This window comes from Gopherus evgoodei, chromosome 2, assembly GCF_007399415.2.
Source record: "Gopherus evgoodei ecotype Sinaloan lineage chromosome 2, rGopEvg1_v1.p, whole genome shotgun sequence".
Classification (NCBI taxonomy): Eukaryota; Metazoa; Chordata; order Testudines; family Testudinidae; genus Gopherus; species Gopherus evgoodei.
Genome location: NC_044323.1, coordinates 255547078 through 255565275, shown reverse-complemented (window position 1 = coordinate 255565275; position 18198 = coordinate 255547078). Strand labels below are relative to the sequence as shown.

General features: G+C 41.8%; 1 protein-coding gene across 2 annotated transcripts in view; it reads right to left on the bottom strand.

Moving 5' to 3' along the window:
- The window catches only part of CPQ (carboxypeptidase Q), a 248406-nt gene that overhangs the window by 188611 nt on the left and 41597 nt on the right, over positions 1-18198 (bottom strand). For both annotated transcript variants that reach the window (XM_030553530.1, XM_030553529.1), the window contains exon 3: positions 8658-8865. In XM_030553530.1, coding sequence (XP_030409390.1) covers positions 8658-8865 — 208 coding nt within the window. The remainder of the gene's footprint in view (positions 1-8657; positions 8866-18198) is intronic.

The following is an 18198-nucleotide window of genomic DNA, read 5'->3' as shown; positions in this document are numbered from 1 at the left end:
GAAAGAGATCTAGGGGTCATAGTGGACCACAAGCTTAATATGAGTCAACAGCGTGATACTGTTGCAAAAAAAGCAAACGTGATTCTGGGATGCATTAACAGGTGTGTTGTAAACAAGACACGAGAAGTCATTCTTCTGCTTTACTCTGCGCTGGTTAGGCCTCAACTGGAGTATTGTGTCCAGTTCTGGGCACCGCATTTCAAGAAAGACGTGGAGAACTTGGAGAGGGTCCAGAGAAGAGCAACAAGAATGATTAAAGGTCTTGAGAACATGACCTATGAAGGGAGGCTGAAACAATTGGGTTTGTTTAGTTTGGAAAAGAGAAGACCGAGAGGGGACATGATAGCAGTTTTCAGGTATCTAAAAGGGTGTCATCAGGAGGAGGGAGAAAACTTGTTCACCTTAGCCTCCAATGATAGAACAAGAAGCAGTGGGCTTAAACTGCAGCAAGGGAGATTTAGGTTGGACATTAGGAAAAAGTTCCTAACTGTCAGGGTAGTTAAACACTGGAATAGATTGCCTAGGGAAGTTGTGGAATCTCCATCTCTGGAGATATTTAAGAGTAGGTTAGATAAATGTCTATTAGGGATGGTCTAGACAGTATTTGGTCCTGCCATGAGGGCAGGGGACTGGACTCGATGACCTCTCGAGGTTCCTTCCAGTCCTAGAGTCTATGAGTTTATGAGTCAAAGACTCCAGCAGAGAAATGTCTAGCCATCTTCTGGCTTGCGCTCAGTTTCTCTATGGACAGTTGTTATAATAAAAAATCATGTTTGCACTTCTGTATTTACAACTGCCCAATCTTTGTGAAAAAACTTTCAGGAACTATGATGTCAGCAGCATTTGTGCAGAAGACATGTATGCTAGCATTGGCCTTCTGGCATTTCTTGACCTTTTTTTTCTTCCTTAAGTATCAGAAACGGTAGAGTCTGCATACTTCCTGAACCAGTGTGATAGAACGTGCAGAATGAGATCTCTTTTGATAAATTAGTTATTGATCAAATGAGCAACTAGACCAGGGGTTCTCAAACTGCGGATCGGAACCCCTCATGGGGTTGCAAGGTTATTACATGGAGTCATGAGCTGCCAGCCTCCACCCCAAATCCAGCTTTGCATCCAGCATTTATAATGGTGTTAAATGTATGTGTGTGTATATATATAATTTATAAGGGGGGGGTGTCACACTCAGAGGCTTGCTATGTGAAAGGGGTCACCAGTACAAAAGTTTGAGAGCCACTGAACTAGACGGAAGAATAAGTGTATTGTAATGCTTTGGGTACACTTCAGTCAAAAAGAAGGCAATGTTACAAACTGAAACTCCTCTCACTTTCATAAGTTTCAGGTACCTCTTCAAGGAAACCTCACGGAAAGGATTTAGTAACTACAATCTGAGTAGGCAAAACCTGTGTCCAACTTCAAATAAAGCCCCAATTACGTAATTAGCTTCACTTAAGCAGACCCCTTCTCAAAACCACACTGAGTCAGTGAGGTTCTGCACGGGTTCAGAGGTCCATCTTTATGGTTCTCTGTGCAGGGCTGGGATCTGGGCCTGAATATTTAGAAATCAGCTCAGCTGTCAGACTGTGGGTCATCCAGCCATCTGTGGGTTTTATTCTGCAAAGCATTTTCCAGGCAGCAAGCTCATCAATGATGTATTGAGCTTTTTAAAATGTTATGCTTAAAGTTAAAATGCATCTGTCACCTTTTCTCTGCATGCCTCAATTTGCTTGCCTTGCAAGTGTTTCATCATGACCGTTGTGATGCCCTCTGAGCCTGTGTTTCGGTGTATTATCAGGTTTTGAGCTCGTATTTAGCAAGATCTGCCTCCCAGACAGTAAACAGCTCCACATGTATGGTGACAAATACTGCAACCGTCTGTAGTATCTTTGGGGGAAAATATTGTATTACGTTTATGAATGGTTTACATATCAACTATTGTATGCAACTCCCAGGGGCTGGTTTGCCACAGCTTCTCCAGGAACTAAAAATGGATGGGTGGTATATTTAGTAATGAAAATCACTCAGGCTGTAAACACCTCAAGAGAGGTACCACCCTCTGAGTGGTTTTGCATATACTGGTTAAAACAAGGTTTTCCAGAGACTAACAGACAAAGAAAGGGCTTTCTGTACAAATAGCCCTAGTTTAAATTGATTCAGTACCTTCTTTCTGATCCAGAAAACGGATAGGAACTTCTGTTCAAGGGGGGCTCCCAACCCTTGTGGAAGAGTTGGAAAGACTTTGGCCTACTAGATTCCCATAAGACTCATGGGTGACCTCTGGTAAGCTTTTAGCATGTGTTTAGCATGTATGTAGCAACTTTTATTCTTTATCTGTTTTCTCTGTAATGCTTTTACCTTAAGAATAAATGTGCTTGCTTAGAAAGAGCTGTGCAGTCACTTGTAACAGCTGGCAATAAAATGGTCATAGCTCTCAGAGAAAGAGCAATGCACAAAAACTGGCTTTTGACAGACTGGCTTGTTGGAGATACCACAGTGGAGGTCAGGAGGCTGTGCAGCCTTAAAACAGTCAGAAGGAAGTGGTACAAAGGTCCTTGCCCACAGACAGATGACCGCTGGAGATCTGCAACCTGACTAGTCATTCCTGGAGTGGACCACAGAGGGGGATACAGTTGCAGTTACTCTGAAACTGTGACACATATCTCCTCTCTGTTTCATAGCCTGAACAAATTCAAACATGGAAGCCTCTCACCAAATACCATGACCGGACACTGTACATTCAAATAACCCAATTGCTATGTAAGGTTACCATACAATGATCCATATTAGCTCTATTCTGCCCTGGTGCTCAGTGCTATCCCAGATATATTACTGATAATGTGGTTATTTTAAAAAACAATCATATTTTGTGGATAAATGTTTGACAAATTCAAATCACCTTCCTCACAACCTAATGGGAACATATAATAGGCACTGGATGTGATTTCAAAAAGTGGTGAGGATCTGCTAAATCAATATATATTTTGCCTGCTCCATCAACCTGAAAAAGTTCTCCAGAGGATACATAGTTGTTTTTACATGGAATACAATTTGGCAAAAGTAGGTATGGAAGAGGTCCGCATTTTCAGTTCTAGTATAGGTCACCTTTGATGGTCATCACAGCTGCTTACATAGCAGTTCCTGGAACCTTCCTACTGTCACAGCAATTTAAGTATATTTCATGTTAGTTTAATTATTCTCTCACATCTGTATAATCTCTGTTAAAATCTATCATGGCACATTTTTTCTTTTTGAAACAAAGTATTTCATAATAAAGTTATTGGAAGAATTCTGTCTTTATGCAAGTCATGTCTCATTTGTTTATACTTGTATTAGTTTCCTTATACTCTAACAAAATACTGGAGCAGGGGTGAGCAGACTTTTTGGACCGAGGACCACACTGGGGTTGCAAAACTGCATGGAGGGCCAGGTAGCGAAGGCTGTGCCTCCCCAAACAGCCTGACCCTAGTCCCCATCCAACCCCTACCGCTTCTCACCCCTGACTGCTCCCCTCAGAATTCCCAACTCCTCCAACCCTTCTGCTCCTTGTCCTCTAACCGCCCCCTTCCGGGACCCCCCGCACCTAACTGCCCCCTGGGACCCCACCCCCTATGCAACCCCCCTACCCCCTGTCCCCTGATTGCCCAACCCCTATCCACATCCCTGCCCCCTGACAGGCCCCCCAGGACTCCCATGCTTATCCAACTGCCCCCCATTCTCCGTCCCCTGACGGCTCCCCCCAGAACGTCCGCCCCATCCAACTGTCCCCTGCTCCCCATCCCCTGGGATCCCCTGCCCCTTATCCAACCCCCCGGCCCCAGCCTCAGCCCCAGCCCCTTACCATGCCACTCAGAGCAGCATGTCTGGCCACCATGCCACCCAGCTGGAGCCAGACACGCTGCCGCGCTGTCCTGCAGGAGCGAGCAGCCCCACCACCCAGAGTGCTGCCCACACAGCAGCATGCCTGCGGGGGAGGGGGGACAGCAGGGGAGGGGCCAGAGGCTAGCCTCCCTGGCCGGAAGCTCAAGGATCAGGCAGAACAGTCCCATGGGCCAGATGTGGCCTGTGGGCCTTAGTTTGCCCACCTCTGTACTAGAGAGACAAGGTAGGTGAGGTAATATCTTTTATTGGACCAACTTCTGTTGGTGAAAGAGACAAGCTTTCGAGCTTTCACCATCAGAAGTTGGGCCAATAAAATATATTACCTCACACACCTTCTCTCACCAATATCCTATCCTGAAACCCACATTGCTACAACACCACAGACAAAATACTAGTCATTTATCACATTATAAAAAAAAACAAAAACACACAGTGATTTTTCTAAGAGACAAAAAAAAGCTGATGATCAAGCTGTTGAATGATTAAGGAAACAGAAATATGCCTGATTTAGACTGGGGTAACTGCAAGCAGAACTTGACTTGATGTCTAGCATAGGAAGGTCTACCGCACAGGACCATCTCTCACTAGGTTATTTAAACTTCTTTTAAAAAATATTGTTTTACAGTATTAACAGGGATGGAAATGAGAGAATGGGAGCGCTCAGCAAGAGAGAATATAAGATGGATGAAGAGTATTGCAGGGCTTTGTAGGTAATTACAAGAAACTTGACTTCAGTGCAAGAGAGAAGGGTGTTGCAGTCAGACTGGTGAGCTAAGATTATCTTAGTGGGTGCATTTTGTATAAATGGGAAAGGGGTGGTGGCTGTTGAGTGACAACGAAGAGGCTACAGAGATCCTAACTCAAAAGGAGGGTGTGGATCTGAAATTTAATTGCATAGACAGAGAAAACAATTGATCACACAAAGATTTTTGAGGAAGAACTGGCAAGGTATGGACATTTCCTGAATGTGGGGCAACAAGAATGGGAGTGGAAGATGACCCGAAGTTACGGGCCTGGGTGATAGGCAGGACTGTGGTGTGTATAAACAGTGACAAAGAAGTGGTGGGGTGTTCCTTTCCCCCTGGTTTCTCTTATGCTGAAGACAGTGTAAATTGACCTCTTGTACTACTATTAATTTATGGTGACTGTTTCAAAGCATCAACATTTTAAAACTTTTATTTTAAACCTAATGCTGCCATCTTTATACATCGCAAAGAAGCAGTGAAAGACACAGCACATGTAAATGTCTCTTAGCAGCCTAAAATCTTTTTGACTCAAAAACAAAATTGCTTCAGTAAGTGTGTTAATGTACTGAAAGTTTAAAAAAGGGTGTGGGTTTTTTTTAATACACTCACTGGCTTTACCAGGCTTGGGCCGCTGCAGCAGCTCGGAAGGCGGATCTTTCCTGCCGAGCTAGAGTATGACTTTTTGGCGCCTCCAACCACTTGGCGCCCTAGGCGATCGCCTAGTTCACCTAGTGGTTGCACTGGCCCTGGGCCCCAGAACTGACACACATGGGGGTAGCCGGGTGATAATATAGTGTTTACCAGTGACCATCAAGCCTGCATAAAGAAGAGCTTTTATTCAGGACAAACTCATTACAGAGAAAACATCTCTTAAACAATGAACAGTCTAGACTCATGCTAAGCTTACCAGGTATTATCCATCATGCACATGGGACCCTGGGAGTTCTGTGCACAAGTCTGTCAGTTCTTTGTTCCAGAGTGAGTCTGCCCTGAGCCAGGTCAGGCTGACCCTTTATACACAGTTTTTGACATCTTTTTCTCCCAGGCCTTCTGACCTAGGTAAAACCAATCTCTGCCACTTTCCCCAGAAACCAAAGCTTTAAAGGGCTGGGTATCTGCATAACTGGCATTGTGAATTTGTAATAATTACCCTCTTCCTCTGCCCAGTGATTCTATAGGAAATCCACTCAGAGAGCCAGGAACACAAAGATAGGTTACACATATTGATACAGCAGTCCATGAATTTCTTGTGTGTCCATCGCATCTGGCACATCTCAATACATTAGTCTTTAAAGCTTCCATGCTGCCAAAGTCTCACATCTGTCTTACCTTTCTCACAGTTAAGGTGTTAATGAAGCCCTGGACTTGTCTTTCTCTGCACAAATGAGCATTTTAAGTGTGAAACTCTCATTTTTAGAAAAAAATCTCCAGGTAAAATCTGAAATTCTATTAACAATTAGGAAACTAAAGAAACAAGTACAAAACATCCACTTGAGTACTTTAAGAAAGTAAAGTTCTACCAACATGTACATACTTTTTTTTAACATTAAAAATTTATTTTTAAGTCCTGGATTGTTGTTTTTTAAAGTTAGTCAGATTGAGGATTATAAAACCTATTTATAGGAGACCAAAATAATTATATTAGTTGTTAACATTTACTTCGTCCTCCTGATGTCATTTTAGGGCTATATGACTGCCCATGAATATAAAAACAACATGCCTTTATTCTCCTTAAACATACAAAATTATGTATTCTTAAAATCATTGACAATTTGCCTTATCTTGCCACCAGAGAAGTATTTTATATTGGTTGTTACAGGAATATTTATGGTAGCATCAGCGATGTGAAAAGCTCTTGAAAGCAATCACACAAGATCTGGAGTAGTGACAATGATCAAAACATTTTGAAAGAATGAAAAAGCACTGGAGGCAGAGTTGGGAACAAATAGTTTCTAAACCAAACACCCACTTCAAACTGGACAACTCAACATGTTACAAGGAAGCGCCTGCCTGCAAAACCATGTAAAGTAAAAGGTGAAGTGTGAGTCAGTCAGTCTCTCTCTCTCACACACCCCTCCCTCTGCTGGTTTGACACTCACTAGGCTGCTGTGTTTGGAGACCACCTCATTAGGCCCCCTGTGCTTTAAGCCTCCTGAGTCTGAAGAAGAGAGTCCAGGCACTGTCTCTTACCAGGGTCTCTAGGCATACTGCCAGAGAACAGATCTCTGTTTTAGGGTGACTGTAGCGGGGTGGTTACCCCACTCCTGCCCTGAAGGGCTTACAACAGCCTTGGGAGAGGGCTGTGGCAGGGAAAGCAGCTAATAGGCTGACTGGGGAAGCAACCGCAGCTGAGTCACACCCCAATAAGGCCTCAGCTGGCCTTACATAAGAGGCTGGGAGCCAGGAGCTCAGCAGTTTCTCTCTAGCTGTAGAGGGAGACAGGCCTGGCTGTAGGGAGCTAACCACAGGGTACTTGAGTGGAGCAGGGCTGGGGAAAGACAGAGCAACTGTGGCCTAGGCATAAGGCAACAGGTACTGGGGGTTGCTGAGGACAGCCCAGGGGTAGGCAAAGGCAGCAGTTCCAAACCCAACCTTACTGGTGATGAGTAGGCTGATACTACAGTCTGCCCCAGGGCATGGAGGCTAAATGATGACTGGCATTAGCCTTCTGCTGAGGCTGGGTGGGGGTTCTCTGAGGAGGGGAGACCCTGAGACTGAGGGGTGTATAGCCAGAGGACAACACTCAAGATAATGGGGCAGTGTGTCCGAGAGGGACATGGGGGGCCAAGCAGCAGCAGGACAATGGCCTGTAGAGGGTGGTCTGTGCTGGAAAGAGCTAATTCCCTGAGATGACCAGCAGGAGGTGCTGCAGGGGTGAGTCCTGCATTGCTACAGTGACAATATGTCCTGCTTTGGCTGGGACAATCCCATTTTTAAGGGCAGTTCCAGGCATCCCAAAGTTGTCAAGAGCAAAGGAGACAAATGCCCACTTTTGCCAAAAAAAAGTGGGGATGGGAAGAAAATAGGGGTAGGGGTGAGCAGTGATGCCAGCCCCACATGGAGAGAGGAGGCAGGCAGGGTTTGGGCAAGCAGCAAGGCCAGCCCCAGTGTTTGGGAAATATGATCACCCTGTCTGACTAGCACCCCTTTCTAAAAGCTGAGGCCCTGTGGTCCAATTGCCTACACCCTCTGCTCTGAGTAACGCTGACTCCCCAAACTCTCCCCAGAAGCTTAAGCACACCATCTCTCAACTGCAGCCCTGTGGGTGCTCCAGGTTCATAGTTGAACTCTTCTGGGATACACAACAGCCTAAGCAGACAGATCTTGCATAGGATTCTAAGGCAAATTACCCTTTACTTTAGCAGCACAAGAAAGACACAGATCTATACGAAATAATAAACACGCCTGTACCCATTTCCCTGCCTCAGCTTTCTCGCCATGTGGAAGAGTTCTTTAGGTTTAGGATAGAGTCCTCTCAGGAGTCCAGAATCACCCCTCCTGTAGTTCAGGGCTTTTTCTCTAAATCATGGAGCCCCTCCCCCCCCTCTCTCTGACCCCTGCAATCCATGCACATGCTTCCTCTAAAATGGCAGGTGAGAGACCCTTTCTTTTATAATCTTCTGTTCCCTTTGGCAGTAACATAACAATCAGGCTTATTAGGGGAACAAAGTCCCGCACCCGGTGATCCCTTGTTCAGTGCCCCTCCCCACCCCCCAGGGTTCAGACTTGAAAAACTGACTTGCCCTAGGCAGCAGCCATCGATTTGTCCAAGGGTGTTCCATTTGAATGGACAATTACAATTCAACAACCCTCTGTTAGCCCTGTGCAAGAATTTCTCCTGTTACCCACTGTGGGTTTTAGCTAAATATGGAGAAACAAAGACAGCTGAGAAGGCAAAGACAAGTTTACAATCCAAATAGAGTTTGCACCCTGACACTGATGTTTACAGAGTTAATAATCTCAAATCAGAATTCATAAGTGGTACCCTGTCAGATTCCACAAATTGTCACGTACAGAGTAAAACATTCCTACCTATTAACAGAAAAGGACGCAATGGATCTGATAAGGGATGCCACCGCTCCAACTTTACCAGCTTCAGCTGCTCCCAGTAATCTGTATTTGACAGTTTCTTTATAACTGATGAAAGGCTGGTTGTAAACAACAATCTTCCCCTTGGCATCTTGAGCTCTTTTTTGCAGTTCATCAAAAGAGGTGACCACTAGGACTTCAGCAGTAATTCCTAGAAGTAAACATCACAGTAGTTTTAGATATGTTATCCTATCACCAGCCCCAAGCCACTTTGGCACATACAAAAATACACGTCATGTAGAGCATGTGTAATGAAAATCAAGAAAAGGAGGTCAAACATGAAAACCTCTTACTAGAAAAGATAGCATGTGAAGTACTTCCTCAGAGAAGGTTATTCAACATGTATAACCATGTCCTTAGTATAAATCAGGCTATCAGCTGATGTTAAAATTGAAACTGAAGGCAAGAGAAGATTTGAGAAAAGACTTTTTCCAAATAGGCTTTAATAGATGAATGCAATTATTTAAAGTGCAAAAAACATTTTGAAAGACTTTCTAAGGCATTTATAAAACAGATATTTAATCTTCTCTTGTAATTGTTCTGATATGTTGCTAAACAACTTAGGCTGACATCCACATATGAAAATACATAGGTTCGGAATGCTACACTTAGAAACTGATGCATTCCATGAATCAAGCTTTTCACAAATGGTTAATGTGAATATTTACAGTTCTTGAAGACAAACTGGCTGTAAAACCCTGTGCAATATATTTAAAATAAAAAACACTTCCCATGCTTAATTTACAGTACAAGTTAATTGCATCACAGAGGAAAAATTACCATATTTTTCAAATGAAATATTTTGTAAACATTTGAATTTGCTATAATCCTATTGCCTTGTCTAGGAAACAAAGGAATTTAAAAGTAAGCAGGTTCTCCCATACCACAGAAATTTTCCCACATCACAGAACATTCATTTGGAGATTACCCTTAAATGTTGATTTCCCACTGCGTACATACAAAGCCACGACAAAATATTTCCATCAGTAAGAATCGATATTTACAGGTAGGCAAAGAAAGAAAAATGCTGCTGTCAAACTCAGTCAAATCCAGTGATTAGACTTTTGGATTAAGTGAATGAATAGTAAGAATGGGTATGATGTCTTGATTTAAGGATATTTACTTTGTATATTTTGACATGCTATGTTGACAATTTGTGTTCATAACAGTTTTTATAAAGGTTTAATATTTTGAATCTCAATGTCTACTACCATTAAATAAATGTCTCAGACTCCCATAATTTCCCATAACTGTGAAAACTGGGAGGAAAGATCAAAATCTTTTAAAAAATGCTTAAAAATGAACAGATAATATCTGTCAAAATTATTTAAAAAGTTGAATTCTACAAAGCCTAACGGATTTCTTCGCTTTTGAGAAATCATTCACAAAATTTGACCACAATGCATAAGATCCAATCCTGTGGATTGGTTACATCGATAAGTGGAAACTGTTTAACAACCAGGACCAGACTTTGCTACTAAATATAGAAGCACTATGGATGCCTGGAGTTTTAGTGCTGTACATTTGACCAAAAAGCCACAAAACACGTCAGTAATAACAAAGTAATAACAAATGCTTGGCCAGCTTGGTTTGTTCCACAAGTTATTGCAAAATTAAAAAGAAGCTGGGTATCCTTGCAAGTCTTAAATAGCTCACTATAAAACATTATTAAAATGTTATTTGGGAAAGATTTTAAATTAATTGCATATGCTAAATAATTCTTAATACTTCTATCTGATGCGCATTGCTAGACTCTCACTCAGCATCAACTTATCCAAGTCAAATGCTCACTTAATGGTTTTTTGGGGTTGTTTTTTTAAGATCAAAACAGTATAAATTGCCTTCCAAACATGAAAGAAAATGTTTCACATCAAAAAGTCTGTTTCTTAAAATACAATTGTAAGAATGCAGGCAACTATATGGAGGGGCGAGGGGGGAACCACCACCATGAATTTTAGCTGCAGAACTACACTCATGTGAAAGGTGTGAAAATTTTAATTGGCTAGCTGTTCAAACTTCCAGCTTTACAGAAAGGGCCACGGCAGGCCAAACCAAAGTATTATCTTCAAATTTACTGAAGTTATAGTTGGCTTGTAGGTGAAGTGTACTGATAGGCTCCAGCTGCTTCTAATGAACAACAGATTTAACTGTATACCTAAGGAATGTCCCAATGACAGGATCATTCTAAAGTCTGGAACTGTGCCACTGGAAATAAAGCCAGGAATCTGCAAAATTTCATTTTCCACTAGAAAAATCAAAGTCACAGCAGGCTGGTACTGCAATCCGCACTTCATATTAGCTTTTGTAACAGACGAGAGAAAATGACACCATCTAACTCACCCCAATGCTCCACTTAGATGCCATACCAAGCATTAGAACGACATGCAACGTACTACTGATTGCTCATCAAGGGAAGCAAGGAATGGAACTGCTCTTGGCACTGCCTTACAGCATTAATGAACAAAAATATCATCTCTGATTTTTTTTTATGGAAAGGTACTTGCTATCTCTAGCAACCTATAACTCCCCAAGTAAATTCATGCAGAATTATCTTTATGATAAGCTAGGTATCAAGGAGCTTTGAACTGTGGAGTCTTAATTTTTTATTCCCAAGAAAGAGAATGCAGAATGACAAACTTAATTCTCTAGCCTTATACTTCCACTTTTGATTGTTCACAAATAGATTTGCTTTATTTAGCCTGTGACAAAATAAAACAAAGGTTCTCTTTGCATGTTTAACTTAATGGCAGCATGATATACATAAAGTATCAATTACAGTACTTTCCACAATACAACCCAACTTCACTCCTGTGTAGCTGCCGACTAATTCAGTGTCTCATTAGCATTTTTAGATCACATTCTATAGCATATCAGTCGTATCTATTAACGAGGTAATAGGAGCATTTCACTAAAAGAGACAATAAGGTTTTAGCTGTGAAGGTAACAATGAGACCAAAGGCCAAGTAGTTCATCCCAAAGAGGAGCAAGTCTGGATTGCCGCCAAAAAAAATGGGGCACTGCCTCATATTATACCTTACTGAAGCTTTGCATTCTTTGGTAATAAACAGTCCCCCACCCCAAAATCTTAGTGTCTCACCACTCTATTTTCTTGGTTAATTTATAAAGACATTCTTCAATCCATTTCTTATTCCTACCATTGTCCGTCACAGAAGCCAGCTGCAAGCTGCACTGGGGATAAGCTAAGACCACCTACATGATGAGGGAGCTGGACTGCTCATACTACAGAGGACACATTGGGGTGAAGAAAGGGAGTGGCATTTTCAGAGACTGGCCAAGGAAAGGGAATATATGGTACTAAGGGGCTGAGAAATGAGACAGGTTTACTCGGGATGAGGTTGAAGCTCCCCATGTTAGACACTGTTGGTGGGTGTTACGTACTACATGCCTATACAGCAAGTGAAGGTGGACTGTAACATGGGTAGACATACCTGCATTACATTTAATCTAATTAGGACACGTAGCAATAATGAAGATGTGGCAGCACAGGCTTCAGCATGGGCTAGCCACCCCAGTACAAGCTTGCTGGGGACCCTACGTACATACTTCCATTGCTTGCCCCCAGGGCCACAGAGGCAAAATCTGAAACCGAGGCCCGTCACACTCCAGAAAAAACAAACTTACTACTGAAAGGAGAACCTGGGGCATGAGGGGGTTGGAAAGTGAGCCTGCCTGCACCCATCCCCAGCAGCAGCTCCTATGGCATGGACCCAGTTCCCTGGTTCAGGCGTTACAACCTGGCCCATGGGATTGCAGCACCACCTCACCATCATGATGGAGAGACACTCAGGCCAATTTTGAATGAGTGCCATTGCGACCTGGACCTTCCAGCACCACTCAAGTTTGCACCAGGTCACAATGCTGCTCAGTTTGGGAGAGCCCAGGACAAACTGCCCTTTTTGCACCCCCCAACCTGTGGGCGACACTAGTAGCCAGTGCAGAAGCCCGTATCACCATGTCTTCACTACTACTGTTACCTATTCTAGCTAGATTAAAGCTAGCATGGCTATGCCTACCCATGCTACAGTCGCAGACATATCCTTAGTAAGTTTCCATCCACTCCCACTGTGAGGAAAATTACATAAATCGTAGGGTATACAGCTATCGGGGTGAGCCACAACCCAACCAAATCCACAAGGCCCCTCCAATTTTTCAGATGAAATAATAATTAGGGCCATGTTATAAATGGGGGGTGGGAAGATGAGGAAAGTGGAAAACAGTGGGAAAAAGCAGCCTAGAAACAATCTTCTACTACAGGTCAACTTTTATGCAAAAGATTTCATTGCACAAATGTAGGTTCATAACTAATGCTAAAAGCCTGGCTAATACAAAAGTTTGCCACAGCACTTAGGTAACTATAGTAGACTGTGCATTAGCAAAATCTTAAATGCTTGTTTAGTCAGGAAGGCTGATTAGAACTATTCATTCACAGCCCAGGAAAGGCTTATAAACAAATCCTACCTGTAAATCTGATTTCTGCAAAGTTGTCATAACACCACATGTCTGACACCTGTCATGAAAATTCTCTCTGGAGATTCAGCTTCCAGCACCAGCCTGACAGATGTGACACTAGAAGCAGATCAGTTCAGATCAATATATGTAGAATTACCCCAAAAGACAATTTACTCACCCCAAGGTTAAATCCTTTAACCACTTAAAATCATTGTACTGGTCAACGCCTAGTACCCTGAACTGGACAGCTGTTTGTATCATCAATAAATTTCAGATTACAGTAATAATGAAAGGTATGTTTACTCCCAATTACAGGAATTCAAGAATTCACAAATCTCTACCAGGCAGCCTGATGCCAACTTCTTTATATACAGACATTCTCTCACTTCCAACAGATCATTGATTCTAAGAGAAACTTCCTGGCAAGATAAGGTTGAATTCACAGTGTGCTAAGCATCAGAACTGTCAGAGATTTGTTGTTCTAACTCGCTTCTACTCTCTTCAGAGTATTTATAAATTAAAAAACAAATACCTATTTTTACATATATATATATATATATATATATATATATATATATATACAGATTTAAAATAGTCAGTTACAGTCAATCTAATTATGTATTCAAATAAGAGGTTAGCGGTATTGAAGTGAAATGGAATGTGTCTTTTTTAAATTGTCAGGGCTATTAATTTCCTAGCTACTCAGTTAGGACCCAAAGCCTTTTCAATGAGCATTTTGTCATTGTCTTGAATAGGGACAGGCTTTGGGAGATCTACTTACAGAAACAAATGCAATCCTCATTGTTATGACAACGTTTTGGCTAGCAGCAAGTGAGCTGCTCAAAGCGGCAAACAATCCACAACTTCATCTATTTCAAATTCTGCTAATATGGGATTAGGATTTCTTTTACAAAGCACACCCAGGAACAGCTATTCTGCTGATCTAGACACACAAAATCTCATTGCCAAATAACTAAATTGACATACCAGCCAATCTTTGCTCAGAATGGGTGCCACACTTCTAGGCCTATGTGTAAGAAATTAGCAGATTCCATCACCCAAGCCTGCATTAACTTCCCTGTCTATTACACAGCTTTACTTTCACCACATAACAAACAAAGGTAAACTACTGCCTGAAATACTGATACAAAAATCAATGACATCTAGCTCTGAGACTCAGAACCGCCACCCGCCCCAGGACCAAAGCAAGGGCCACCCAGGCTGAAGCACACACCACCACCCTAGCTGTGGAGGGCTAAGCAGAGAAAGAGTAAGGCCAGAGACAGCCATCAAAAGCTAGAAGACTCTCCCAGCAGTAGCTACAGGAACAATGACAGAAACCGCAGCAAAGTAAGGGCTGGAGGCTGTGAAGCCTAGGCAAAATCTTCACCATCAGTGATGTCAGACTGTGCTTTCTTTCATTTGGACTCAGAATATTTTTTTCCTTCTCTGCTGCTTGGCTGTTTCCTGTGAGTCTTTCTCAGATTTCTCTCTGGCCCCAACCCAGCCTACACCTACATGTACACACGCACCAATTCTCTTCACTCTCTCGTCTTCCCAGCCTCCCTTCCATTCCACCCCCAACAGTGTACCCCTTCCCTTCCTTCTTTCCCCAATTCCAGTGCTCCTAGTAACATCCCATTTACCATCCCCCTCCTGCAGATCTGGAAAACTAAAACCTGGCACTAGGATGATGTTTGCCAGGAATCTGTTAGACACATCTCTGTATGTGGCGCTCCTGTCCCTCACCCCTTGTTTTATCTGTTCCGATTTTAAGATACACTCTAGATTATAAACCCTTCAATGCAGGGATATCTTCCTATGTGTTTGCACAGTGTCTAGCACAAGGGGTCCTATTCCCAACTGGCATCTTTGGATGCTGTTGTAATATAAATATAAAAAGTAATATAAGAGCTCCTTTCCTGTGTAGTTTGCTGCACAGAAGGAACAGGGGAGAAGGTCTGCTTCTGAGTATATCCTAAACTAAGCAGAGGGAAAGCTGCTCTGCAATAGTCCTCAAAAGGGCCATGGTGGTTGGGCTCACCCTTGCACACCTTAGACAAGGGAGTTTGGAAGGTGAGCCACTCAAATAGGCCTACTCCAAGGGGTTTCCTAAACTGGGTGGGGGAAAGGATTCTGCTTCTACTGAGCTTTGAGCTGTGCTGCACGGACATCTTCTTTTCTTAGCATCAGCGGCAGCTCCAGGCACCAGTGTTCCAAGCAGGGTGCGCCCTGCCGGTCCCTGCGAGGGTGGCAGTCAGACAGCCTTCGGCGGCGTGCCTGTGGGAGGTCCGCCAGTCCCGTGGATTCGGCAGCAATTCGGCGGCGGGTACGCCGAAGCCGCGAGACTGGCGGACCTCCCACAAGCACGCCACTGAATTCGCGGGACCGGGGACCTCCCGCAGGCAAGCTGCTGAAGGCAGCCTGACTGCCATACTTGGAGTGGCAAAAAAGCTAGAGCCGCCTCTGCTTTATTCCTATCTTAAATTTTAGACATAAAAGGACGGAGGTGTGTGTGATTTAGAGCTGAAATTTGGCACTTTTTCACTATGTTTCCAGCTGAAAGGAGAAATCAGCTCAGCTGTGCCAAAGAGCCCTAGAGAACTCAGCAAGTCTTTTGGCAAATCTGGCCCAGGTTTTGGTCTTCCAAAGAAATCAGGCAAGTTAAACCTGGTGTCAAACTGCTAAAAGAAGAAAAAAAAGTTTCACATCTTAGATTTTATTCTTCTGAAAACTATTTACTATGTATTGCAATATAATTAATGATACTTATAATTAATCCTCAAAAACAGCTCTGCTAGGCCAACGCAAACAAATACATATTGAGGATAATTATAATACAAAGGGATGGGGGAGAGTAAGCATTTTAATGGGGGGTGGAAGCAAGTGCAGACCAAAGTAGGAAAATGCAGTGAGGCAGAAGACTTTTATCAGAAATTCTGTAAAATCAGAAGATGCTTTTGGAAAATGTGATTTCACTTACTGCCTGGAACAAAAAGAAGAATTACTTCATAAACATAAAATTACATAGAAAGGGTATCCAAGAGGCTATGAGGCTATTTGGCTATGATGATACATAGCTCACAGACTAGATGTACTGTACACTTCTTTAAAAAAAGAAAAAACCCTATGCATTATTTAAAAAAAGGCTATTGTTTACATCTTCCAACAAATACTAGATCTTATTGTAGCAGTTTGGTTTAAGCAAATGCAGAGAACTGTGCTACATAAGTACAGCCAGCATAGTTTTTAGTGGGTATTGAACCTCGCCCCAAACACAAGGCTCTGCATCAAGCAAGCAAAGGAATAATGCTGTTAGCTGTAAGTAACAGGCTGTTATTCACACTGGGACACTACTCCATTGTCTTCAACAAGCTTGCTCTGCATGTCCAATGCTCACACTACTTGAAGTCTAATCTTGGCGGGATTTGGTAACGGAGTATGACTATTTATATAAAAATATTATAGACACCTGTGGGGATTGAACTAGGAATTGTCAGCACCAAAACTGCAGGCCTCTACTACTCCAGCTAGAGTATGTGTGTTGATATGGTTACAGTTTGTTAGACATAAATGTAAAACTTTCCAAATAAATTTTAATATCATAGAGTTTTATGACATCATTTGTGGTATCTACTTGTGGATCACGTCAGTAATCATACACTAAAGGAGACCTGCAAACATTATATTTAGAAAAAAACTAGAAAAAATAGAATTACAATTTTTGATAATTGTAGGACAAATGCGACTTTTTATTGTTAAACCACTGCATAACATGGTGCATGAAATATCAGTATTACAAGATCAACATGAGTTTATTGATACCACTCCAGGTTTTTCTTTACAATTCAGCGTCCATTTGGCCAGACAAAATAAATGTGACATCTGGATATTTGATTTTAAAGATTAAAAGACAACATTTTGTGTGCTGTGCTCTATTCAATATTTAATTCACTGTTAATCACGCTTTCATTTGAGTTCTAAACCTCCAGATGGTTTTAAATAGATTATATTTTAACAACATTTTGGAAGCTATATGGAAAAATTCAGTAGAAAACCAGTACAATATTTGACTTTTCCTTGAAGCTTGACCAAAAAACTTCCCAACATTTACATCTGTAAATAACACAAATCTGCTAATTTAATACCCTCGTGTGAACTTACTTGGGTCAAATTAGGACTGTCCCAGTGAGGTGCACTAAGGTGTATGAAGGGTCCTTGTTAGTATAATCTCTCTTCAAAATTTTACATGTTGTTCACCCATTTCATCCTTTTGTTTAGAAAAACAATAATTTTGTTGATTTGCTTACAAAGCTTAATGTTACACAGCCAATTTGTTTTTGATGTACTTACTCTTAATAGCATCACTACAGATGTCAACACAATTTTAGGAATAATAGTGGCAGTTTTACTACCTACTTTAGTGAGAATAGCCCTGACTTCAATAGGATTATGAACAGAGCCAATAATTGTTTGTTAACAGTGTTTGTTTTTAAACAGCCACAATCGGTTTCTGCTTGGGCTGTCAAGCAATTAAAAAGATTAATCGCAATTAATCACACTGTTAAACAATAATAAAATACCATTTATTTAAATATTTTCAGATGTTTTCTACATTTTCAAATATATTGATTTCAATTACAACACAGAATACAAAATGTACAGTGCTTACTTTAAATTTACTTTTATTACAAATATTTGCACTGTAAAAACCAAAAGAAATAGTATATTTCAATTCACTTAATACAAGCACTCTAGTGCAATCTCTTTATAAAGAAAGTTTCACTTACAAATGAAGGATTATGTACAAAAAATAACTGCATTCAAAAATAAAACAATGTGAAACTTTAGAACCTACATGTCCACTCAGTCCTACTTCAGCCAAATCACTCAAACAAACAAGTTTGGTGACAATTTGCAGGCGATAACGCTGCCTACATCTTCTTTACAATGTAACCTGAAAGTGAGAATAGGTGTTCGCATGGCACTGTTGTAGCCAGCATCACAAGATATT